Source organism: Ischnura elegans, chromosome 7 (assembly GCF_921293095.1).
Source record: "Ischnura elegans chromosome 7, ioIscEleg1.1, whole genome shotgun sequence".
NCBI lineage: Eukaryota > Metazoa > Arthropoda > Insecta > Odonata > Coenagrionidae > Ischnura > Ischnura elegans.
In genome coordinates this window covers 63,825,453-63,852,400 of record NC_060252.1, presented here as the reverse complement: position 1 = coordinate 63,852,400, position 26,948 = coordinate 63,825,453, and the positions used below count along the sequence as shown (strand labels likewise).

Below are 26,948 nucleotides of genomic sequence, written 5' to 3'. Positions count from 1 at the left end.
AAAAAGTATACCTTGCTCGTTTGCACACGGGAAATTTCTGCCGGTGAAAAATTGTTTTGCTTTCTTCTGGAATTGAACCAGAATTCCCCATGTTTGTGTCTAATACTCTAACCTCTCTGGATGGATGCTTTGTTTCAATTGAGTTTGCCCTTTAGTGTTTCTTCCAAGTTAATTTACTTAAAACGTTGCAATGATACTGATCAAGTAAAAGGTTTCATAGATTCTAATTTTACATCCTTAGTAACATCTAAATTACAACTCCTCATTAACTTGTTGATGAAATAAGGGTTTTGGAAAAAAATTGTTTTGCTCGAATTCATAGTTTTGTGTGGTTTTACTAGTTTAAAAATGCACTAACTCTTGTTTTACTGTGTGGTATTCCATTATAAGTTTTCCTGGATATCAGACAATTACTTATACCACTTATTCTAAAATCCCCAATCCTTATATCACTTATTCTAAACCCCCAAGACACCTTAGGGTGAGAAGGGGTGACTTTAGTGTTAATTACTACAAAAGTGCTAAAGCTAATAAATAAGTTTTCCTGGATATCAGATAATTACTTATATGTACCACTTATTCTAAAATAAGTGGTATAAGTAATTGTCTGATACCCAGGAAAACTTATTTATTAGCTTTAGCACTTTTGTAGTAATTAACACAAAAGTCACCCCTTCTCACCCTCAGGTGTCTTGGGGGTTTTAGTGAATTGTTTTGGGAATGTGCAAAAATTTGTGGCCACATGATTTTTTTCCCCTTAAAAACATTAGTTGATTGATCAATCTGAGGAAGTATTGGTAGTGTGATTTTTCGAATGTAGTGCTGGAAGCATTTTCCACATTTTTTTATTTTCAAAAATGATTTAAAGTTTTTTTGTTGTGGTTGTCAAAATAGTGCACGAGTACCTAATATCCATCTGGTTTTAAATTTATGATGGCAAAGTGAGCTGCGATGCTCAATAAATTACCTGCCAATTAACTTTGTGACTTATAAAATACATTGTTTGACAGTTTTACAATTTTCCCCTGGTTGTGAAATACACTTAATTGTTCCTCTAGTGACCGGGTAGAGCTTGGTATATCATTGTAAATATATTATAAGGATTATAGATGGATATGGTTGTATTATCTTGTTAAAAGTTAGGTGGCAATGTGGAATTAAAGTTAAGACAGATGTTTCACCAGTTAAAATTTATATTAATCCATCCTAGGAACTTAACAAAATTTTTCCCTAGGCTTTCCTTGTTTTACCTCATATTTATTATCCATTATAATAGATCATAAGAAGGCTATCTCTTATTTTCCCTCCCTTTTATAATATAGGTTTCTAGTTTTTGCATTCTTTGCTGTCAGGGCTTCAATAATGATGTAGCCTTGATATCTCACGAATGCAATATTAAATAGAGCTCTTCCATTCTGTGCTTAAGACAGTTGTAAAGTCTATTAGCAGATGGAAACTCAAACACTTCTTGTTACCAGATTGCTAAGTAATTTAGGTATTTTGTTCTCCAGTTTTCCTTCATTGCATCACAGATATGATTATGGTTTATTTATGCTGTATACCAATCTTTCGCAGCACTCCATGTATACTATTTTATAAAGAAATCATATAAAGGCTCTCTAGTGCATAGTAGTTGAGAAAAAGAGGGATCATGTTGGTTTGGATATGCCTTAAATAGTGGATGCCAATCGGGATCTTCCTTGGTATGAATTAAATACCATATTTGCAGGAATGTAATATGATCATGGTCCTAAGAAACCCCCTTATTTTTGCAATTCCACTAAGGATAAAATTTAACTTTAACGTATAACAACTGTGTGCCCTCTAATATAATCTCCTTAGTTTTCCCCAAAATCTCTGGAAGATAAGCGTTAGTATTGCCTATATCCTTTATGGCTTTCATAGTAATTGTTAAATGAGGCCACGCCTATACTGGAGTGCAAGTTCTGTGCGACTAATTATGCAACCTGTACATCACAGTCAAAGCAAAACTTATGGTGTAGTGGATGTAATTATTTGCTGTTCTTTCATTAATGAAGATTTTTTGATATTTTATTGCTTAGTAGAAACCAGAGTCTATTTCTGTAATGTTCAGTTTGATATCCGCTGATTTCGGAGGAATGCTCTTAAAAATTCAAAGGGCAGGCATTGCATTCATGATGATTATTTTTTCAGTAAAATAAGAAATGAAATTAATAAGAGAGTTACTAACCAATATTTAATTCATGGTCGGTTGTGGTTAAGGTTTTATGGAATTAAGGTTTTGAAATCATATTTATGAAATCACTATCTATTTACACGTGGTAGTGCGGAGAAAATAAAAAAGTGTACTTTCTAATATCAAACCCATGGTAAAATGACCAACTCCAGTATATGACAGAAGTGCACTCGACATCTGATAGGCACCAGCCAATTTTTGCCTGCTGCAAAAAAAAATGTTTTTTCCCTCCAAATCATAAACTGAAAATAAAATGATTTAGATTTTGGTGCTACTATTAAAAATGTCAGGTTTTTGTTGGAAAGCTATCTGGCAGCATGATAGGGTATTCATAATTTGGAATGTGCCTGCCGCAATTGATTATGCAGCCTGCAATTGAATCTGAAAATTAGGCGATCAATTGTAAGATAAGCGCTCCTTTCTGTTGGAGTTGGGAGCAAAAATGACCTTAGAGTCATGCCAATGTGGTAACAAATAAATTTACATGGTCAAAAATACCACTTTTAGAACAGCCTCAAATTCTGATAGAAATACACCAGAAACCTTTAAAAATCTAAGTGAACATGGTAGGCTAATATTACTTCACAACTTAAGGAATCATCTACCATTTATTGTTGTCATTTTATCAAGGTCAAACTTACTTCAAAGATTTGAAAGGTTTAGAGTACTACTTGTTGTATGTTACAATTTTAGATGCTTAAGAATTATTAAGATGGCTCGACCTCAAAACAATTGTTTTACTATACATACATATGTTGAGATTATGATGGATTCGATTTGATTTTTTTCCAGGTGCCGTCTTTTTTCACAAATGCTGAAAGGAAGGCAGTGCTGGATTCAGCCGCCATAGCTGGTTTAAATGTATTAAGGTTAATGAATGAGACTACTGCTACAGCATTAGCATATGGAATTTATAAGCAAGACCTTCCTGCTCCTGAGGAGAAGCCCAGAAATGTGATATTTGTCGACTGTGGTCATGCTTCACTTCAAGTGTCTGCATGTGCTTTCCACAAAGGGAAGCTTAAGGTATGCTTCTTTGTAACATTTTAGGAATAAATATGGCTGCAGTGATGCTAGTTTATATGTTACTAGAGTGCATTTACATGTCCTCGTATTAGTGGGAATAATCAGATAATAAGGGATCAACCTGTTTGGAAATCTAAACTTCAAGGCTGTTTTTACTCTTAGTTAAAATAGCCATTAGTTTTACCTAAAGTTGGACAAGGAAGGCATTCTCAGTTTCAAGATTTAGAGGAAAAAGTTTCCCTTTAAGAAGGCCTCTGATAGGTGATGGATTTGACTTATGATATGAGCTGATTTAGTGCATACCTTTTTAACAAATTTCAAATTTATTTGATTTTGTTTTCACTGGTAGGTTAACGACAATTTAATTATATGCCTTATTTGTTGACGAATTACATTTTATAATGAAGCCACATTTACATGAGCTTTTTCTTTTTCAACTGAATCCTCAGTTCAACCAGTGATAGAATTAGCTTTAAATGAGACTTAGCAATATTTCCTCTGGATTTACCGTATAAGCCCGTGTAAGAGGTACACCCCTATTTTGAGCATCGGAGCTAAAGAGAAAAAAACTTTCCGGCATTTTTTATCTTATTGCGCGGTGTTGCAGACTTATGCCTGGACTTTCGTCAGTCTTCAAAATTTCCACTTTCAATACTAATAATTCACGCGGCGTTTTTCAGCTAAATTTACATGATATGTATGGCACTCGGAGAAGTAGGTATTCACTTGTAGTCTTAACCCTACGATGCTTACTAGGGACGGTTGGATCGGATACCTCAGATCCAAATATCCGCAAATAATGCCCTTCACCTTAATGTACTTCGGATCCAAATCGTCAAAGAAATTGAATCTGAATCCGAAATTTTCAATCAATGCTTTTGTGAATGCAACGTCCCATAAGAGGGAGTAGAAAGTGTTCCGATCCTCTCTTCGCATATGCCGTTGCCCTATGATGCTTGTCCTACTCACAATCAATTTTTTTTTAAACCTCTCGTAGGAGTATTGCAATAGAATTTCAGCCATGGAAAATTTTAGAGCAAAACATGACAGGCACATAGCGTGATACATCCCAAGAGATTGGACGACAATCGGGGGAATCTCAGCGCCTCAGAAAATATCCACGGCGTAGATTTCACAAAATCACCCCTGGCCCGCCATCAGCCCATGCCTCTGACGTTTTTTTCCTTTGCAAGACCCCACGGACTATAAATCACTTGCCTCAAAGGAAAATATCAAGTTACGCGGGAATAATCGAAACTTGTTTCATCCGTAGCCCGTCTCACCAACTGACCTTTTTCAATCTCTCAGCTTCAATTCTCCCAGTTTCTGGAGGTCAAATGCTAGGTGAGTCACCTACTGAGCCCGAAGATATCTCGATAGCTTTCAATGATTGTATGACATGCACGAGGTTCAGCAAAAAAAGAGATCTAACGTGACGCCTATACTAACATTCAAAATAGTCCAAACAGCACAATTTCGGAAGAAACAAGCATAGCATGAGTTCATTCAAACAAGACAAGGCGGACTGGAAACTTCAGGCAACTCAAACTGCGTAAATCACATTGCTGCACCTTCGCCCCTTTGCTTTGAAGGCAACGACGTCACATGCCAGATCGGACGTGTTCTTCCCTTTCTCTTTCGCCCTCAGCCTTGTTGCGTGAAAGATGGAGAGAGCGCGCTCCTTCCTATTTACCTCTCCTTCAGCGCTCTTCACTTATAAGTATTTCAGATTTCTTCTATCCTCCATAGTCCAACAATGTACACACTCGTTTGAATTTTCTAAACAGCAGGTTTTGACGCCAAAATAATTTTCAATCGCAATTACCCTTATAATAGCGTTTGAAGATGATTTTCGATAAATTAGGACCTTAGCGTAATGGATATTACTCGACAAGACAGATGTTGACTATTGACCATGTATTGTCCTTCAAAACTGCACATTTCTCTACGTTTGATAAGCGATTACTATATGCAGTTTAAATGCTGCGGTATGCCAACTCGTAGCAGTAAATTTACTGGGCCCTTCAGAGCAAAATACCCCAGGCAATCTTTTCCATGTTCCCAACTGAGGTACTGACGTGACTGTGCGATGCTTACGAGTAAGAAACAACAAGCAGGAGCATTGTAAAAATACGTCACCAAGGGAGAAACTCCCCTGCCTTCCGCTTGTTTTTGACCTTGTTTTTTAGATGACTGACTCATGCAGAAAACCAAGGCCACTCAGTTCATCTTGGTCTTGCGACAGGGGAAAGGGAGGGGAGGAAGATGAGAAATTTGCTTTAGAGGTGCACCCCCATTTTCGGCTGCAATTTCTGGGAAAAAAGGTGCACCTCTTACACGCGATTATACGGTATTTGAACAAGACTCATTTCATTGCTACAACTACATTATCAAGCACATCATGCACCTAAGAGTTCTACGATATATATCTTTGTGCTTAAGGAGAGGGGGTAAGAAGGAAAAATTATTATTATATATATTGTTATAATACATTTCCTGCTTGGAATTAGTATAATTACTGTGCTGAACTGTACTTTTACATCCAGTTTACTGCTATCGGTGAATTTCGGCCTTCTGAGACCAGCAAGGGGGTACAGATCCTTTTTATGTCTTCACACATAACTGCATCTATGACTTGACAGAAATTTTGGTCCCCTGCAGCAGTTCTACCAGTAGTGATAGCTGTCTCTCGCAAATGATTTCACTGTAAAATTTTCCAGTAAGCAAACAGAAGCTGGTGGGAGGCTATGAAAGGGATAATAATGTAGGGTAAGAAAAAGGTCATGAGGGAAGGTACAAATGAGATAGGAAAAGTAGACTTAATTAAAGGCAGAAAGTGTAAAATCCAGCAGTTAGTTGATTGAGCATCAAATGATTAGTTATCTACTACATAGTATATTAAATAATTCATTTGTGGCATTGTCGAAGCTTTCAACAGTGCACCCTCTTTCTGTAAAGGGTTACTCAGTCACAGTATTTTTTATTATGTGCATGCAGAAGTGTTTAAATATTATTTATAATCTTATTAATGGATCTTCAAAGCACTGAAGGAATAAGTCACTTTGTACGCAGTCACGCGCACGGGTGCAAAGTTAAATACACCAAAGGATGAAGTTCGCCATGAAAAAATATTTGACTTAGCCGGGATTCGAACCCGGATCTCCCGATTGGTAACTGGTAGCACGCCTGACCGGCAATCGGGAGATCCGGGTTCGAATCCCGGCTAAGTCAAATATTTTTTCATGGCGAACTTCATCCTTTGGTGTATTTATTAATGGATAGTGTTTTTTATAATTAAATATCTGGCATGATTAGCAAGCATTGCTGATGTGATGTATTTTTGGTAGTATAATAATCTCCCATTTGTAAAAGATCGAAGGAAATATTTGGTTGTGAATTGAATGATGTAATTGCTTATTAAAAACCTAAAATACATTAGGGATTTCAGTTACCTGAAGGGTTTTGATTCTTTGGCCTAGGAGCTTAGCATATATTTAAAATCCCTGTTAATGTTTTGAAGAATCCATTTGATGCTTTATGTTGGGATATTGGTGTGATTTTAATCTATTTTCCACCTTACTGCAATACTGAGTTTATTTTCTTTTCAAGGAAAATTTTTAGTTATCAGCTGTATCAGTCATTCATAATTTAATAAATGAACTGAAATGAAATCCATAAATTGAGATGTGCTTTGTAAATGTAGAAAATAATCTTATTGTGTAAATAATGGTTAATTTCTGAGCAAGATATAGAAGTGTTGAAGAAGAGAAATGTATTTGAAACTTTATTTCTTGATTGCAGATGCTTGCAAGTGCAGCAGATCCTGATTTGGGAGGAAGGAATATAGATGAAATCTTATCGGAAGAATTCTCAAATTATTTTCAAAAGCATTATAGAATAGATCCCCGAACAAATCCAAGAGCTTACCTCCGCCTTTCCACTGAAGTTGAAAAGTTGAAGAAGCAAATGTCAGCTAATTCAACTAAACTTCCAATGAATATTGAATGCTTTATGGATGATAAAGATGTGCATGGTGATATGAAAAGGTAATTCATGCATTTTATGCATAAATTGCAAAAGAATTTTTAGAATATGAGTTTTCGATTAAAACACAGGTTCCAACTCAACTGTGAAAACCTTAAAACCGTGAATAAGCCATGAATTTTGTCCTTCGTGAAAAAAAACCGGGATAAAGCCGTGAATTTCGCCATGAAACCTTAGAAATCTCTCAAACTTGATTGTAGAACTACGAATGGTAGATTAAAAGAAAATTTGATATTTCCATCATGTTTCAAGGCCGAGTCAAGTGCAGATACCGTCCACTCATTTGTCTGCACACGTGCATTCGAAGCGCAATAAGGTAGTTTCCTTCATGACAGAAAATGAAAGGCATTGATTGCGATTCGTTACCCACCATTAGTGTATTCATAATGTACAAATTATTTTCTTTTAGAAATCCCAGTTTAGACGAATGGCAATGGTCAATTTTAACCGCATTTGAAAAAGGCCAGATTTGCACCCATGTGATGCCACTCCACGTGACGTCACAGGGACCTAATTTCTATATGAGTAGATAGGAGTTATACGTAGTCTGAGGTTACCATTGCATGCATGAGGCGCAGAGCTCAGGGAAACATGTCTTAACAATCACTTATTAAAACTGGCTAAGGTTCGGAAAGTTTTCCTCGTTTGATAAGTTATTAATAATCCTTATTTAAGCCAAGCGCTACCAGTCAGCAGGGTACTAGGCTAGCCGCTAGCAGCCTGCGTCGTATCAGCGCTAAGCCTCGCCTCAAGGTCACCTCGCTGGGCGGGAGGGGGAACCAGAAATACGTCACGCGGAGAGACTTCCCGACATTCATACTTAAGCGTCGCGTTTTCGCGCGCTTGAAAATTTTCACTTTTCATTTGACAATTTTAACCGCATTTGAAAAAGGCCAGATTTGCACCCATGTGATGCCACTCCACGTGACGTCACAGGGACCTAGTTTCTATATGAGTAGATAGAAGTTTTACATCGTCTAAGATTAACTATGCATGCATGAGACACAGAGCTCAGAGAAACATCTAATCACCTATTAAAATGGCCTATGGTCGAAAATTTTCCTTCGTTTGATAGGGTATTAATAATCCTTATTTAATTCAAGCCTACCTGCTAGCAGCCTGCATCGTAGTGGCGCTCATAGCCTCGCACTAAGGTGGCCTCACATAGCGGCACTCTGAACCAGAATGACGTCACACGGGCTTTTCCCAGCATTCATACTTGGGTTTTTGCACGCCTGAAAATTTTATATTTTCATTAATCTCGAAAAATAGATATCGTTGTGTAAAAATCTAAAGGCGTGAAATACGTAGGGGAAAGCGGGGTAATATCATACGGCGGGACAATACCGTGCACCAACATATATTTTTTTCAGCGTGTCCATTGTTTCCTAATTTTTTAAATTTAATTTTGAAATTTTCAAACTTATGTATATGTGTAGTTTTTGGTCCAAAAATTAATAAAAAATCAGCATGATAGAAAGTAATAGTATATACACTTTAAAATCAAGAAAACGATTTTACCAAAAAGAAACTGGAGATATGGTTAAAAAACTAAAAATCGTGTTTCAATTTTTTTTTTGGGTTATTTTCCATTGTTGAGACCTGAAACTTGGGGGAAACTCAAAATTTTGGATGCACTTAAAGTGTATATTTTTTATTTTTATAAATATCAGGGGGTACTTTTCACCATCTTAACCTGCTAGACCCTTTGCATGTGTTTGAATCTATTCACTTTCACCTAATTCTCAAAAAAATCTTTCATCTTGTATCCACGTGTCATGTACTGTGTTTTCTTTGACTTGAATTTTTTAATGGGTAATATTTTATATTGCAGGAGTGATATGGAGAATTTGTGTAGTCATCTGTTTGAGAGAGTGGAGAAGACTTTGAGGAAATGTCTTGAGGACTCAAGTAAGTTTGTAGCTATTGGTGCTTGTTGTAAAATCTGCCTTTCAGGCATTTATTTTTGCCCTTGTGTAATCATAATATTTGGATTTAAATGTTATCCATGTGTGTAATAACTAAAAGATATAAAGTTGTAAGATTTGAGATCCCTGTTGTAGCCTTTATTAATAATAAATAACTGTAAAGAGTGTATGAAAGAATCTAATCTAGAAATTATCTCGTGTCTTTAGGGTACTCTACTCACTGTATTTTTGCTTTTTCTCTTATTGCTATGAGTTGTATTTTCATTTTCTCTTTAGATGAAATACTTCATTTGGTTAAGCCTGATTCACGCTATCATTTTTTTTTGTCATTTTCGAGTGATCGCATGTACATGATAGTCGCCGGCAATTGTTTTTCGTGATCACTCCAATGATGAGGATTCTCATTGCTCATCTGGTCCCTTTTTCTGTCGCTGAAACCCCATATCAGCCAATCAGAACGCATAGCCATATGGAGGGATTACATCTCAACGTTTCGTGGTGTTATGTGTTTAAATCTTGCAGATTCGTAACGTAAGCCCCAGACACAGGGAACTCCGATCGTCTGTCACTAACTGGATGAGGGAAAGACTCCACAAAACAAGAATAATCAGCAGTCGGAAACAATTGTGATTAAATTACAAGTCATGTTCAGTCAAAATGTATTCCTAGTAGAAATATTCAAAATTAAAATCATAACAAAAATCAACGATGATAAGTAATAATCTCAAAAGGAACAATACCAATACTTTGAAAAGCTAAGCACAAAGCTGTGTTTGCCTGACAGCTCCAAAAGTGAGTTTTGAGAAAGCACTCTCTCGGTCGACCAAAGTGTACACCAAGACAGCTGATGAGCGAGAGAGCTGGCCAACCCCCGAACGGTGGCAGAGTGGAGGGGGGAATTTTGCAAAGGAGTGGGGTGGAATACAGCAATGTCGAAGTGAGCTGCATCGGTATAAACTCCCGGTGTTGACTGCAGCCTCTGGAACACTTCTCGTCATCCAATCAGGGGTTGGGGGAGAACAGCATACCGCTAGGTTCCTTCTCCTCTATCTCCTGGGTTGGAGACATGGCCAAGTGGTGTGATCGCTGGTTGAGGCAAGTCATTGGAATTCAAGGGGGGGAAAGACAGTAGGATGAGGTCTTGGAGGGAGAGAGAGTTATGATAGGACAAGTGGAGTAATTCTCACTCCAAACTGCATTCTTATGCCTCAGCACCCACTTCCCCTAGATTGCCAGGTGTAGGTATTCCTCCGCCATACTAGCTATATAAGTCTTGATCTCCTGGTGGTCTGGTTCACATGGCTGCTTCGGATGGCAGCTTCGAAGGACAGAGTTCAGAGACAAAAGTTCCGAGACTTTCCGAGCGTCTGAGCCTTTGAGTCGAAGGGTCTTTGCACGAAAAACCTTAGTGCAAAAAGTCCTTAATGGGAGAAGTTCGGAGGAATTTTTGGGTGGGGGGGTAACCAGAAATTATGAGGAGGAGGGTTCACTAATAAATGCCACAGTTTTACAATCGTAGGAATGGCATATATAAACATAAACACGCTATATATTTTTGTGATGCGTGTCCTATGACTATGAGCTGTGATATCAGAAATAATGCGAAAAGCAACGGTGCTCGGGACCATGTGGTTTAGAAAAATGATCACTTGAGCAATCACTTTTCCGGTCGCAAAAAGTGATCGCTCGTGTGTTCACTAAGATGAACAGAAAAAATGATCGTGTGATTCTGGCTTTACATTAGTTCCTTGTTTTTTTATATGCTCTTACTAACATTGAGTTTAATATTTCCATATCCTGATTTATATACATTACTGTCACTTACGTAGGAAACTCAATAAAACGGTACCCTGCAGTGCCTAAATAAACCTTTGCCATGATGAATTGTTGTCTTACCAGGGGTAGAGCAAATAATGTTTTTGAAACCTATTGTAAATACCTGTTTAGTTGTTGGGTTGGTTTGTTTTTGGAAGTATTTATTTAGAGAACCTATGGATAAATGCCGATTGAATTCCTTTGGTTGTTATTGTTTGAAATTGACTCCATAACATTTCTCAGAAGCCGTTAGAAAAACGTTTTGCATTTGTTTCTGCCCAGAAAAAGTTACAGAGGATTGAGTCCGCCTCAGATGATGTTTTCTTCCTTTTAATGTATCCATAATGAAGAGTAATCTGTTAATAAAAGAAAGAACACCACTGAAATAGGTGTTATTTTGAAACTTTCTTTTTGACATTTACTTAAACATTTAAAGTTGTTAAAGAAGTATGTTAAAGGTATGCACAACCCTGTTGGACCATGTAATGTTTGGAATAACATTTGAGTATCTATATTATCAAGACATCATATTAGAAATAATATGATGTCTCGATATAATGTATTAGATATGTGGTATTATTATATTAGATATAAGATATTATCGAGACATCATATCAGGAATAATGTTGTGGAAATTTAGGCTTTGTCATTTATATAAATCAAAACAAATCACAATACACAGCATTGTATACAGGTGTACTCTTGACCACCCAGAGAAGAAAAGAAGACTGAATATTCACAACTTTAAATGCTGCAATCTATTCCCTTATATTAGCCGTAAAACAATCACATGGCAGCTAACAATTTCGGTGCCATTAAAACGTAACACTCCATATTAATTTCATCCTTAACAGATTGGTTGCAATTAAAGCATCTGAGCATTAATGATGAATTTTTCCCTGAGATTGAATCTCTCTCAATGGGTTACCTAATCCATAAGGGCCTTGTGTTAACCATATTTTTTACATGCTAATCATAGTTCAATGTATGGTTCTTCTTAGATCACTTATTTTCGAAGGCAAGGTCTTGCAATAGGACAACGTACCTATGCGGTTCATCTGTACTTGGCTCTTTGGCATAAGAGTTTGGCTCGTATTTTAAAATCCCTGTTTATATGGAGAAAAATCTATTTAATTGTCTGTGCTGGAGCATTGATATGATTTCAATATATTTTCCACCTTACTGAGTCTTAGTTTTCTTTTTCAGAGCTGCACCTTGATGAGATCTATGCTGTGGAAATAGTTGGTGGTTCTAGCCGTATCCCTGCCATCAAGCATTTATTAGAGGTTGTGTTTGGTAAGACTTCGAGTACAACTCTGAACCAAGATGAGGCTGTTGCTCGTGGATGTGCCCTTCAGTGTGCAATGCTTTCCCCTGCCGTCCGAGTGAGAGAGTTCAATGTCACTGATGTGCAAGCCTATCCTATTAAACTTCTGTGGGATGCTTCGCTTGGCGAAGATGGGTAAGAATGCAAATTTTGTCCTTTCTTGTTAAGTTCTCCTGTTTTGTTTTGGCATTGCTGTTTTATCCCAGTGCAGGCTCATTGTTTTGAGTGAACATGTCCTTCATTTTTGGTTGAACTATTGTAGCCCGTGATTTATTTACATTTATCTTCTTTCTCGAAGAACATTGCATTGTTGGAGTTGCTTCCAATGAAACTTTAGAAAACATGTTGAAAACTATCATGTGAATGTTAGATTTTACAATATACTCAAATTTTATTGTGACAACGAGCTCATGATTATCTGAGACCAATGATTACTAGTTGTTGAATAGGTGATTTCCAAAGTTTCATGTATTATGTATGCTTAAATTTTGGATTGTTCAGGGACAATACTGAAACAGTCTTCATTTTGTGGAATTCTGTGAACGCTCTGTATTTTCCACAACTATTTTACTTGTTCTTGCTTGGCCTAATTATGACCTAACCCACCTGTCTGAAGCCATTGTGAAATCTATCACAATCACAACAAGCAGCTGATTTCCTAAATGAGATTTTCAAAGCATATTATATACATACATCCAAGTACTTGCAGAATGTAATTCAGTATGTGACATTATCAAGGCAACACCGTATAATACCTCCCTACAGATATGGTACCTATTTATTGAAACTAGTTGTGCAAAGAAAATAGGTGGGGAATATAACTAGGGTTTAATTCACATGATTGTGTGGGGATAATTGGGTATAGGGCAATACATGGTACAGAATTATTTATTTTTGCATGGCTGATTAAAATAGTTATTATATTTATGTGACAAAATAGGTGTCATACCTACGTCAACGCTAATGCTTGTTGCCATTCTGAATTTCAGTCAATTGAAAGTAATTATTAAGGCACTTTGTACTTTTCACTCTTTAATTCTCAGCTACCGGTTTTGACGTATTCTACTCATTACTAAGCTCTATTACTATTTTCATAGCTATATTACTCTACTACTAAGCTCAACTGCCAATAAGCTAATTTCATTGATGTTGATAGTGACGTAGAATACATCGAAACTGGTTGCCAGGTATTAAACTACATCAGACTCCCGAATATCCGGGTGTGGCTTATTTGTGCTAAAGCACTCGACCGGAAATCGGGGAGTCCGGGTTCGAATCCCGGTCAAGGCGGATGATTTTTTTTTCTGTGGATCTTCACACGATTGTGCATTGCGGGTGACTTCCATATAAGTTATCACCGTGGCTAGTCCCGGTATACTTTAAAAACGTATGCATATAATTACACATAAATTTCCGGGTAATGTGCTCATCCTCACCCCAGCCATTGCTCCCACTGCCTCTTCATATATTTATAATCTCAACTCTTCCTCTCACCAAATAAACACCATTGGCTATCCTCACATTCAGTGATCGGTATTAGCCAGTTTCCCCTCCTACCCCAATGGCCCGTGAATTGGTGCCGATAAGGACTTTGCAGGAGTGGCCACTCTCGGCGGCCCATCAGCATATTTCTCTGACTTTTTCATTCACTGCAAGTTCTACGTGAGTTATCTCTTAAAAAAAAAATTCCGAACTGTCCAAAGAAAAATTACTATGAATTTGAAAAAAGGGCAGCACTCATTGGAGGATGTTTTAAAATCTGCTGAAATTAAAATCTGAAATGCAGATAAAAAATTGAATGGCAAAATGTACTAGTGATTTAATTTCAACCCTCCCACCACAGCTCTCGCTAATCCCTGAATTAGGCAGCGAGGCCCAACTGTGTGAAAACAGGTGCGAAAGATAGACGGATTTGAGAATGGCTTGAGAAGGCTGCTGATAGTAAGTATAGAGTAGTAGATAGAAAGATTTGAGAAGACTTTGAGAATGGCTTGAGAAGACTGCTGTAATGTAGGGTCGTTGAACGTGACAGTCTATTTCGGTTTTATGAGGTGCAAACTCCTTGACTGCATGGAAAGTGTTGAATAACTGGTACCTGGGGAATGACCTGATTAAATGACCTGATATTTGTGACCTGAAGTATTCTCTTTGTCTCCTACAAAAATATGTCATTTCTTCCTTGGTCAAGCAAACATTAGGCATCCTAATGTGACTACATACACATAGGTTTCAGCAGTGTCGAGGTTCCAATGTCTCCATTCTTCCAGTGTTACTACATCGGTTGTTGGTTTAAGATAACAGTTTCACTGGTACTACTGCCAGCATATTAAGGTCAAAGATGCTGGTTCATGATTCTCATCTTCCTTATATAGGGACTCAGTCCCACCAGTTGTGGTTGCTGTTCTCTCATTGGCTCAGAGACTGATTAAACGGGCCAATGAGAGAGCAGCAGCCACTGGCAGGAGTGAGCCCGCATATAAGGAGGACGAGAATTGTGGACTGGCACCTTTGACCTGAAGATGCTGTCAACAGTGCCAGTGAAACTGTTGTCATAAACCAGCAACTGACGCAGTAACACCGGAAGAATGGAGACATTGGAATTAGGTATCCCAGTTTAGAATTTTTCCATGAATTTAGGATTCGTGCTTTTATTTCTTCATACATTCATCTAACAAAGTTTTCCACTAATACAAAAATTATAATTAAAGTAATTCTTTTTCATATTAACAAAGGATTGTGTTTTTTATAATTTGTGTTATATTTACTTTGTCACAGTAATTTTAGGGATTCAGGAGATGAGATGGAGTGTATTCAAGACTCTCTAAGAATTTGGGGTTGGACTGTTGGAGATATAGCATTCTAGTTTTTTTAATTGTATACTTGCATTTTGGTTCCTTTCTACGTATTGTTTCTGTTTGAGTGCTACTATTTTCTTTTATTGTAAAATGCCTGTTTTATAGTGGATGTAATAGTTTTTTTTTTTTTAAGGGTTTCGCAATAGATTTTGAGAGTATTAGCTTTGAAGGACACACTCACACACCTGACACATAGAGATGAAATAATCACAGAAAAATTGTTTGCCACCATAAAGACCTCAATGGTGACTTCCAATTGGAGAGTCAAGACAAGAAAAATAAAAGTTAAACACAGCCGCAACTCATTTAATATGACCAACTAAATTGTATGCTAGTGGGTGTTAAGATGGAGTGTTTAGCTTAGTTAATTGTAGTACTTAGGAAACTTTTTGACAGGGTCATATGTAATTCACCCTTATGGCTTATCTGAGAAGGGAAAATGATGGAATGATGGACGTATATAAACTAGTGGATGTTTAAAAATTAAACTAAGCCTTCTTTAGCTAAATATTAAATTCAATGTCATATCAAAGGCTTGATGTTGACAGGCACCAAAAAATTGAGCCATCATATCAGGTTTTAGGTAGTCGATATCTAGATAGTACGCACTCAAAGACACCACCCAAAGTTTGGTTTTGATCACAGAAATAACTTATATGCAGGTATGTAAATCATCCAATGTTTAAGGCCAGGGAAAACTGCATTTTTATTGATGGAAATTCAAAGTTCTCAAAAATACAACTGTTAAAATTAAAATCCAAAGGTCACCCCAGTCTGAGCCGCAGGAATTTCATACATTCATGATAGGGGCCTGTTCCTTTCCCTGAGCAACCTCACGCTTTTTTCTCGCAACTCGAAGATTTTTGCATGTGGGGTATGGAAAAGCTACACGCAAGATCATTGAGAGCATAAAAATGTTATTTACTGAAGGAGATAAGAGGGTTTTGAAGTAAGGAAGTTCAAATATTAACCCCCAAGAAGTATTCTTATTAAACGAACGGGTTTGAAATTCAGCTAGCAAAGGTGGGGCATGATATCACAACTCTTTACTATCAGCTCTTTGATATTGACTTGGCTCTCGAAGCTTGCATCTCACATTGAAGGTCTTTAGAAATTCCTCAAGACTGACAACCATTGTATGACCAGCATTAATGATTTGTATTAAGTTTTAATTTTGGGTATTTCTATTAGTGATGTTTCTCATGTTTTGCCTCTTGTTTTGTTTCCTTTTTTTGCTGTGCTTCAGTTTCTTCGTAGTAAAAAATATGGGCTGATTGCTCTCTTTCTAGATCCAATTGGCAGCTCTGTTTGTCTCATATCTGCTTTGCTATTCCAAGAAGAATGTTCGAAAAAGCAGTATTTTTCGGTGCCCAAAGGTACATCCGGGCAAGATTCTAGTGGCTTTGGGGATTGGGAGATAATCTTACTTTACTATACAATCATGTGGGAGCATTGGCTTACTAAGGTTACTCTCATTCAGCCTATTTTAGTCTGTCTATTACTAACCATATTGACACAGTGTGTGTTGAGTGGATTAGTTTTTGTGGAGTTTTTGTGGTCATTTTGTCAAGTTCTCCTCTTTTAAAGTGAATAGGCCAGTAACTTCCTCTCAATATTAATCATTTGCTTAGGTCTTTTGCTTTGTAACAGTGTGACTCAATTCCCTTGCGCTAAGTTTTATGTCTATTAGACCTTTTTCATGGGGAGGATTTTATGAGAAAGAATATTTACAGGAAATGGAAAGAAGGTAAAATATTTTAGAACTTCAAGCATTCCTGATACAGGCTGTACTCAACTTTCCTTCTTAACCCTTTCACTGCTGTGAACGTACCTGGTACGTTAGCACGGTAGGCTGCTGTGAACGTACTTTTTCTTCCTCCCTGCCATGCGCTCGGCACTTTCATGGAAGCTCGCCGTAGGGTCGTTTATCTGGGATCCTTTCCTGGACGAGCTCACCCTTGCTGGCCCCTCTCTTCGACCCTCCGAGTGGGGGCCCTCCCTCCCCAAAAGTGACTGACAGCTCTGACTGCATTACGAAAATCTATCAATCAATCCAATAATTGAAATATGATTGTTTGCATCGCACTCCTGCCAATCAGGCAATCAAGTATATCTTTGAACCTTGTTTCTGCAATGAGAAATAACGATTTTTATTAGCTTTGCTAAAAATTGCCATTTTCCGGTGGTCCGCAGCCATGTTTTTAGCAAAGTGAACAAAATCGTCATTTTTCACTGCAGAAACACGGTTCAAAGACGTACTTGATTGGCAGGAGTGCTATGCAAACAATCATTTTTTGATGATCAGATTGATTGGTTGATTTTAAATTGCAGTCATAGCGGGAGACTTTTCGGGAGGGAGGTCCCCTGCTCGGAGGGTCCAAGAGACGGGCCAGCAAGGGTGAGCTCGTCAAGGAAAAAGTCCCGGATTTGCGACCCTTCAGAGGGTGTACCATGCCCATCCTGGAAGTACCTGCTCCATGGCCCCACAAATCGCATTTTAACCTTTTCGGCGCATGTGAGGAGAAGGTTTTCGAAGATTGAACAACAGTGAAAGGGTTAATACATTCCAGAAAACAGGTGCAAAGGTATTGCCATTGAATTATTTGGTAATTGTGGGATTACAACCTCAAGAAGCAAAATATGCATATTCTAATTTTATTCCTAGTTCACAGTTACACTATAATACATGTAATAAATTCTTCCAAAAGTACTTAACCACTTCAAAAATAATTCGGAAAAGTCATAATAATGCATAATTACTTAAATCAAAAAATTACTTGTGGACTGAAATGTGTGCAAGGATCTTATTGTCATGTTCGGAATCAAAATACATGGTTTGGATTTTTTTGGAAGCTTTTCACATGAGGATTTGAATCTGTTGCCTCATTTCTTTATTTTAAGTGAGAGAGATCCTTAAGTTGATTTTTTTCCCATGACTCCAGAGAGTGTTTATGGATTGCGGTTTTCGCATTAACTTCTCTATTCCGACCTTTATGGAGGATGTAGATGATTTCTAAAATTTGATGAAATATTACCATCTTTTTTGCTCGAGCTTAATGACCATCCTGGTGCAGTGAAGGGGTCCTCTCAAGCAGCTGTTTTGTTTTTTTCCAGTTACTTTTGCTCCATTACAACAAGGATTTGGAACCTGTGAATAATGGACTGATTTTACCAAATTTTATTTATTGTTGATTGTGATGAAGTTTAAAAAATGAAAATACTCATATTTTTCCAAATTTTGACCTTTTTTCTCAAGGCATTCACAGTAAAAAATCTGCCTCCCCTAGTAAACCCTCTCGCACATAAATTAATGATGTCATTGCAGACTCATGCTGAGTGGCTCTCCATCTCTCAGCTACTCCTTAGGCCCGTATCATAAAAGTCCCCTCGAAGCCGGCCTCCACCTCATTGTCGTCAGGAGGAGGAGATACGATATCATAAAACCGACCTCAACCTCAAAAACGTCGAATTTTGAGGCCAGCCTCAGCTCAAACTTTGAGGTTAGATTATTGTCGGCTCAAAGCGTTTGAGGTGACTTCCGCCATTGCGAGAAGATGATGATTATTCATCCACGATTATTAAACTCTTCCGTTATTTTGTGCCAGCATCTTGCCTTGCTTAAAACGGACTCCGCATCCGAGCGCTTACACTCAATTACGTCCTTGTACTTGACCACCAAATTGCACAAAATTTCCTGCTCCTGCCTGGCCATGCGCTCCGACTTACAAGGGGAATACACGACCTTCGGGTGGCCGATTGAGCTCAAATTTTCTGATTCGGCAGATCACGGCTATCAATTAAATATGCCGAAGCAAGACGACGCACTTCTCAAAACTTTTCGAGAAAAAAGCAATTAAAATCTTAAAAAACGGGTCTACGGTATATATCCGGTATTTCCTTACATTTACTTCAAGACAGCGGTGGCCCAGTGGTAACGGTGGTTGACTGTGGATGTAAGGACTGGCAGTTCGATCCTCACTCACTGCACTTCTTTTATTTTACTAAATTCTTCGTTTGCAAGTTTCGGGATACTACTCGAACAAACGGAGAACGTGTTCTTTCCTCCGCCGCATCGACTGCCCTGTATTTTTGACGGCATACACGTGTCATTCATGCTTACGAATAATTTTCTCAATTAAAATCCCAATGAAAGCATAATCCGTCGATAGGGTAGATTTTCCTCCCAATTAATAATTTAAATGTCATTATTCTGACCCCACCCCTACAGAAGACAATTTACACTCGCAATACCCTAATATACCTAGAGAGAACAAATAAAGACAAAATCGCCCTTGGAAAGGCTATTATATAGCCCTTGCTTCATTTTCTACCGCTTTCAGCACTTATTATTGTTTAAAAAAAATGAATTAAAAATATTTTCATTGAGCTAACGAAGATAAGAAAACAATCTTTAAAAATGCAAACAATAAAATCCTTGAATAATAAAATAAAAAAAGGACCGGGAGTGAGGATCGAATTCGCCATCCTATTACATCCACAGTCAACCACCGTTACCACTGGGCCACCGCTGTCTTAAAGTAAATGTAAGGAAATACCGGATATATACCGTAGACCCGTTTTTTACGATTTTTAATTGCTTTTTTCTCGAAAAGTTTTGAGAAGTGCGTCGCCTTGCTTCGGCATATTTAGTTGATAGCCGTGATCTACCGAATCAGCAAATTTGAGCTCAATCGGCCACCCCAGTCGTCAGGTCCTTGTTAGCCATTTCTGTTTCTATTGTTGATATTGGCGGGTATATCCCCGGCCGCATTCGGTATATCGCTACTGCGCATGTCTGCGCAAATACGATTCGAAAAAATGAACATGGAACAATGCTGGAAGACTGTCAACTCTGAAACCAGAAACATCGTCCTCAACAATGCGTCATTTCCGCTGGCTCAAACCCCTCCTCCGATGAGCCGAGCTGGAGGAGACTTTTATGATATGATGCGATCGAGGGATCTCCTCGTCGAGCTAGGCCGGCTTCAAACGAGGCCATCCTCGACTCAAACTTCGAGGGGACTTTTATGATACGGGCCTTAATCCCACCCATATACCTCGGGTGGTATGTTGTTGTTTTCAGTATTTGATAGGTTCATTCCATCAGCGAGTCCTTTTATTGAAAGATATCGATGAGCTGAAACACTAATGACATCAACTAGAGAAAAGTGGGCAGAAATATCTACTTTATTTGTCATAAAATAATGAGAGGATGGCTGAATTGGGGAGATTTTCATTTTATCTTGCCCCATCTCTCTTTCATGTTACATATTCTTCAAATTAGTTTCACTCTAATAATGATGATTTATTTTATCCAAGATTGTACTAAAAGATATTAGACACGTCAAAAAAGTAGAAGATTTATAAATAATAGTAGTTGAACATAATCAAGGGAAGTATTTTGTGCAAATCAGATACTGACGTTAACTACCATAATTGTTCAATATAAATATGGAGGCACTGGATTTGTATACAGCAAGGTAGATAATTGGAATCTTTTGGTACAGGAATACTTTCACCTTCCTTTTAATGATATCATTTATTCACGTACAACTTTCAAATGATGTGTAAGTTTATTGAAAATTTGAAGGCCCATTTCTAAGATTTCTGGTCTAAGTGAATGATCCCATTATGTTCTACCTCTCCGTCACATTTTTGCTTTTATCACGTACATCAGTTCAAATCGCAGAGACAAGTTCATATTTTAAAACTCACTCTAATTCAATGGATAAAATAATGGCTGCAGGCACCCAAGCTGCTGAGCATGCATTGGAGAGGGTGAATTAAACACTTGAATGCAAAAATGCACCATTGTGGAGGTTCAGAAATGCGTACTTATTGCTCTCGTTTGTGCTAGTCTACATTTTTTGCATTGAAGTTGTTGTAACTGTCAATTAGGAATGTACGAAAATTTGAATACATATTGCTTAAGTTGGGCAAGAAAGTTGGGAGTACAAAAGCCAGGGACCTCTACTTAGGGCATATTGAGTTAAAACTAATGGTGGAGGTTCACTTCAGTGTAGCTATTTCTGTGTCTTAGTTTATGTTTGTTCAATTCTAACAATAATTCATATGGTAGTCTTTGGTGGCCCTAAACAGAATAGAATTAAGAGCCTGAGGGTTAGTAGGGTGTTTCTACCATTTGAGCTTACACTTCAACTCAATTTTATATCATTACTCAGGTCTATACTATCTTGCACTAATACTGTATGTTACAAAACACTACGTTTGGTATTTGTAGGGGCAGGGAACCATGTTAAGAATTCAGTTTCATACAGTTGAAAAAATTTATTCCACCTGATAGTTAGGATGTGAAAGAGAATTTGTTTGTTTTACAATATGATATTGTTAAGTATTTTCTAATTTTTCTATCGTATTACACACAGAGCATGATTCAGAAGAAAAGATTCTCCCTCAAGAGTTAATGCAGTTTCCCATTTATCATTGATAACTGAGCGCTGTGTCACCATTAAAGAACCAAATTAGGTAAAAGAATCTGGCATGGAATTAAGGGGGAAAATTACTTGAAATTTCTATTTCTCCCATTTATTTATACTTGACCTTAACAGGCTTCAATGTGTTCGGTTAAAGGAAGTGCACAAAGTATGTACTAAGTTTGTATTTCATTCATCGCGAGTTGGACTTATCAAATACTAACTTTCCGGTGATTGACTTAATGACAATCAGTGGTTACACCCGGCAAGGTGAAAAAAAAGCGTGCAGAATTGTGGAATCAGAAAGGGATGTATGGTAGTCTAATCCATGTAAATTGTAGGTTAAGTGGCTGCAGATAATAGCTTCTGATTTACAATTTACTGGACACTTTCATTCATTCATTCAGAAATTTTTATACATTTCATTTGAGTATTCTCTTCCTATTCCTATAAGTAAAGGAGTAAGGTGATCTCTATTACCAACCCTATCGAGTCCGCTCTCTAGCTGTCCTTGGTGGTTGTAGGGTATAGTCCTATTGAAAACCATATTATTATATTTGAAAACCATAGGTCTTGGGTGAAGTGTCTCTTGGGTAGGTGCCCCCTTTCCAGAGCCTAAGTGTGTTAGTGTTGTGCAATGTTAGTGTTTCAACCTCTGTTGCAAAGGCCATTATGCATTATTTTTAGGGAAGTGGGGATATAAATCACCGGCTTATTTACTCCACATTCCATGAAGTCTGGACAACCAGAATTAGATTAAGTTTACTCTTTCTCCTTAATCGGTTACATGTATTACCTTAGTACCATAGTAACATAGTAATTCAAACACTGGCCACCTCCTCCTCCCCACTTCTTTCTCCTATTCCATAATTTGTCTCTGCATCTGGGAAGCCACATGGAAATTGAGCATCTCTTAATGAGGGAGGGGTTTTTTATTTTATTTGGTTTTTTGGGGTAACTTGAAGGAATAAAACTGGAAAGTTATTGCTATTTTACGCCAAGATTTGATACTTCGGGTAGAAATACAGCTACTGGATGGTAATAATTATTTTTAATTAAATAATTTTAAGTTCATGAAAATATGGTAATTTTTAATTGCGGCTCCTTGATGCAGCCTTGGAGTAAATCTGCACTATGTTGATACGAGAGATATGCGAATAGTATCCGCAAGTATTTGAATACTAGAAAGTATTCGATATTTGAGATCTCGAATCATTATGCTAATGGTACAATCTTTAATACCTTGAATACTTTGAATTTCACGCCATACACTGTCGCACGCACGTGATTGGTAGCTGACTTGCAAAAATGTAGAGAACTCAAGTCTTTTAGTGCATGCAGCACCTTTTAGGCAAATTGACAAACTACATCAAATTCATGGATTAGAGCGGTGAAAAGAGTTTGACGTGGGGAACCGAAATTGATCGGGTGATAAAATATTAAAATCCCTGGTTTCCCCCACCAGGAGAACCTCTGTGCCATGGGATAGTAACTACGTAGCACAATTCCCAAAATCCACTACCCCCTCCATCCATCAGCCCTCGGCCCCTCCTCTGACGCATTCCTCCTCTCCGAAACCAAATAAAAGGCCCCAGCTCGCGCAGGGTTTGTATTACGAAGACCATAAATCAAAAGCCTCAAAAGAAAATATCAAGTTAAGGGAGGATAATAGAATTGTGTTTTTACCCTTCCCTCTTTCTCCCCCACTTACCCTTTTCTGCCTACCTACTTGGAAGGTCCCTATCTCTGGAGGTCAACTGCTGAATGAGTCATCTACTAGCCCAAAAGGTGACTAACAATGACATTTGGCAATTGATATTACACCTTTATTGGATTGAAATATTAATAATATGTGAGTAGGTAATTTAAAAAAGAAGAAGACCAAACACGACGTGTTTCTGACTTTGTTTAAGCATATTACGCAAGGAAATAAATTTCAAAATACGATGGAGACTTAACATTCTGGCGAAACTCGATATCCTCGCAGCCAAGCTTCTTGGATATTGATTTGGTATTTTTTCCCGAAAACATATATCAAGTTACAATTTATGAGTTAATCTAAATCTCTATTGTCACAGTCACAGACGAAAGGTTATTTTCTCAGGATATGTGGTTTTTCCCTGCTAGCAATTCAAATTCATCTGCTTATCTCGTGAGAACTTCCAAAGATTGACTGAAAATAATTGAAGAAGAAGAAAATCCGTTGGAGAAGCGCGTATATTTTGCAAAACGCCTCGGAATGTCCGTTAGCACTAGACAGTAGGAGTGGGGGTAAAGCGAGCTACCTGTTGAAAATAAGAATTTGGATGAAGCCGAGTATCAGATGAGCGTGCCGCTGAAATGGTGTTTGGTAGATGAGAATGTATGCATCAGACAGAAATCCATCGAAGCAGTGTAAATGCCTAGACGGCATGCAATCTTTTTTTCACGAGGTGGTGTGTCCCCTTAGGATATTAGAAAGAGATGTTAGTTGAATCAACTATGTGCTCAAATTGTTCCCATAAAATTAAAATATTCCATTAATCAGCTAAATTCCTGTTTGAATCCGTCAAAGGAAATCACAATTACTCGCCAAAATCTTGAGTTTCCTGCTGCATAGGCAACTAAGTCAATCATTCCCGCTTTCATAGTTTTTTTTTTTTCGTCCATCCCCTTGAAAAATAATATATCAAGGTTCCACTGCATACCTTTTTATTTATACATTCATCAAGTGAAATAGAAGAAGAAATGTAGGTTTAATATGCTTTGCGCAATTCTAGCATTCGCGGTAGTCGAAATTTGAGGTATTCAAATATTTGAGCAATGATTTAATATTCGAATTTGATATTAGAGTTCGAGAAATCTGCTATTCGACCCATCTCTATTTGATACATTGCTAATTTTAAGGTAAAAATTTGATAATTATGTATAGATGTTTTTCTCGTCAGCATTCTTCAGTTCTTCATTAGCTATATCTCTTCAAATTTAATCTTGAGATTAGGTATGATTGATTTTAATCCTTTCCATGTTCTTATGTTCGTTGGAGTGTTGAAGAATAGGCTTCTTCATAATGTTGGTGGGGATAGGTTGTTTTTGTGACTGTTATTTAAGCTTGTCAATTTTTTTATTGTAAAAATAATTTGAATCTTTAAACATTTGGATTGGATTAATAACCAGTGTTTACATACAGTGACCTACTATGTTCATGAAAATAGACTACTTTGGATTATAAATTTTGGTAGTATTAGTAATAAAAATATCACAGAACTTGCCTTAGAATTATGAAATTATTGTGTTGTGCTTGATGAATCCTCATGAGTTTTTTCTTATTGTGACTTAGTTGACAAATGCATTGAAGTAATATGGTTCTCTCAAATAGTCAGCTCTTAGAATATTATTTCTGTGGGATGAAAATTGATTGAAGATATACTCTAGTTTTGAATAAAAGACTAGTTTTTTATTTGTTGGCACGTCATTATGAAATTATGTCTTAGTTACTAGCTTGGACCTATTGTTAAAACTTGTATTTGGAGTGGTTCACTAATTTTTTGTTGGATTATTAACATATCCTTTTTGGATTGAATGTTCATTGTGGCCATGTCTAATCTTTGGTGAGGTTGACTTACATTTATTAAGCTTGGTACTCAAATATCAATATGAGATCGTTTAAAAATTTTCTGGGTTGTGTTCATTGTCATTTGGTCATTTATTAAAATGTGATATGAAATACTCATTGGTGGTTTACCTCTTAATCAGTTTTATTAACAATTATTCTATCGCCACGTTTAGAATCCAGTCCAGTTTAGCCAAATTTGATTTTATGTTTATATTCATTGGATAATATCATTTAACAATTCCCCTAAATTATCCATGTATTTTTTGTTAAAAAAATCAATTAAATATCCACAATTTTCCTTCTTTTCAGGGAGATGGAAGTATTCAGCAGCAACCATGCTGTGCCATACACTAAAATGCTGACGTTCTATAGAAATGAGCCTTTCTCGCTGAAAGCATTATATAAAGGAAACATTCCATACCCCGATCATTATATTGGTAAGTAGGCTTTAATTTTATAATATGTACAGTGAAACCTCGATATAACGACACCCTACGGTGCACTAATAAACACTCGCTATAGCGAATTGTCGCTTTACCGGAGGTGGAGCAAATAATAGCCAATATGCCTGTTGCAAACAGATATACAGGTACAGGAGTGGTGCGGCGATAGATAAACATCTATCCGATAAACGTAAGCATAAATCCAGACGAAAGGCGATGTTTTTTTGCATCACTAAATATCCTTACTCAAATAACGACTAACTATTCAAACAATTTATAAGCGCCGCACTGATTAAAAATCATGCAAAGCATTGTTTCGTCAATCATTATACATATTTATCGAACGACAGTTTACCACATAAATTTGAGACTGAGCACTCCATTTACTTCATTTCTAACAGATCGCTAGCAATCACAGAGGTTAAGGAGTCTTTATGAAAGTCTTCCGGCGGTGAAACCCTCGCTATGGCGAGAGCCAACACCGAAAGGGTCTCGTAAAAACAAATTTTTTAACACACTTATTATAGGGTCAATTGACGGTGCATCGGCTATCTCTCGTAATAGCGGGGGTGTCGCTATAGCCCGTACTCGCTTTAACGAGGTTCCACTGTACATATGTTGGAAATTTTCTAAGGCCAGAGTAATAAAATATGGCTGTAGGTTTTCTTCTTCTCTTTTTAATGTTTTGACATCAATATTCAGTCATTAAAATCTGTTTTCACTATAGGGACTATTGGCATGGCCACTGGCACATGGCCACAGGTGGCATTATTTTCCTCTAGATGTTGTCACCATTGAATTATACACTCGTTTAACAGGTCTAGTTGTAACAAATGATTTTCCAGGGATCACCAGCTCTCATTTTAGGACTGCTGAATTCTGGGTATAATATAGTTTGAAGATTCTGAATGCTAATGCAGTAGACTCTTGTTATTACAAAGTTCACGGGACCGAAAAACTGGAGGTTCGTAATAACAAAGTCCGTATGAACGTTTCTTTTAGGAATCATAAAAAAAAACAGTGCATAACAATTGAGATTAATTTATGCACATATACATATATTCATCATTATTAGTTTCAACAAGTTAATCAACAATTCTAAGATTGGTTTGACGCAGCTCTCCATCTCTCCTCTAACCTTTCTACAGTGATGTCCTTTATAACCTGTCCTATGTAACTCATTCAGGGCTGCCCCTAGTCCTTTTTCCCCTTCCACTAGTCCTTCAACGATAGTCTCTATCAAGCCATCGTGCCTCAAAATAT

At 37.3% G+C, this 26,948-nt stretch overlaps 1 protein-coding gene across 2 annotated transcripts in view; it reads left to right on the top strand.

Moving 5' to 3' along the window:
• Positions 1-26,948, top strand: part of LOC124162835 (heat shock 70 kDa protein 4) — a 66,093-nt gene that overhangs the window by 25,908 nt on the left and 13,237 nt on the right. For both annotated transcript variants that reach the window (XM_046539502.1, XM_046539503.1), the window contains exons 4-8: positions 3,011-3,244; positions 7,046-7,290; positions 9,123-9,199; positions 12,238-12,493; positions 25,552-25,679. In XM_046539502.1, coding sequence (XP_046395458.1) covers positions 3,011-3,244; positions 7,046-7,290; positions 9,123-9,199; positions 12,238-12,493; positions 25,552-25,679 — 940 coding nt within the window. The remainder of the gene's footprint in view (positions 1-3,010; positions 3,245-7,045; positions 7,291-9,122; positions 9,200-12,237; positions 12,494-25,551; positions 25,680-26,948) is intronic.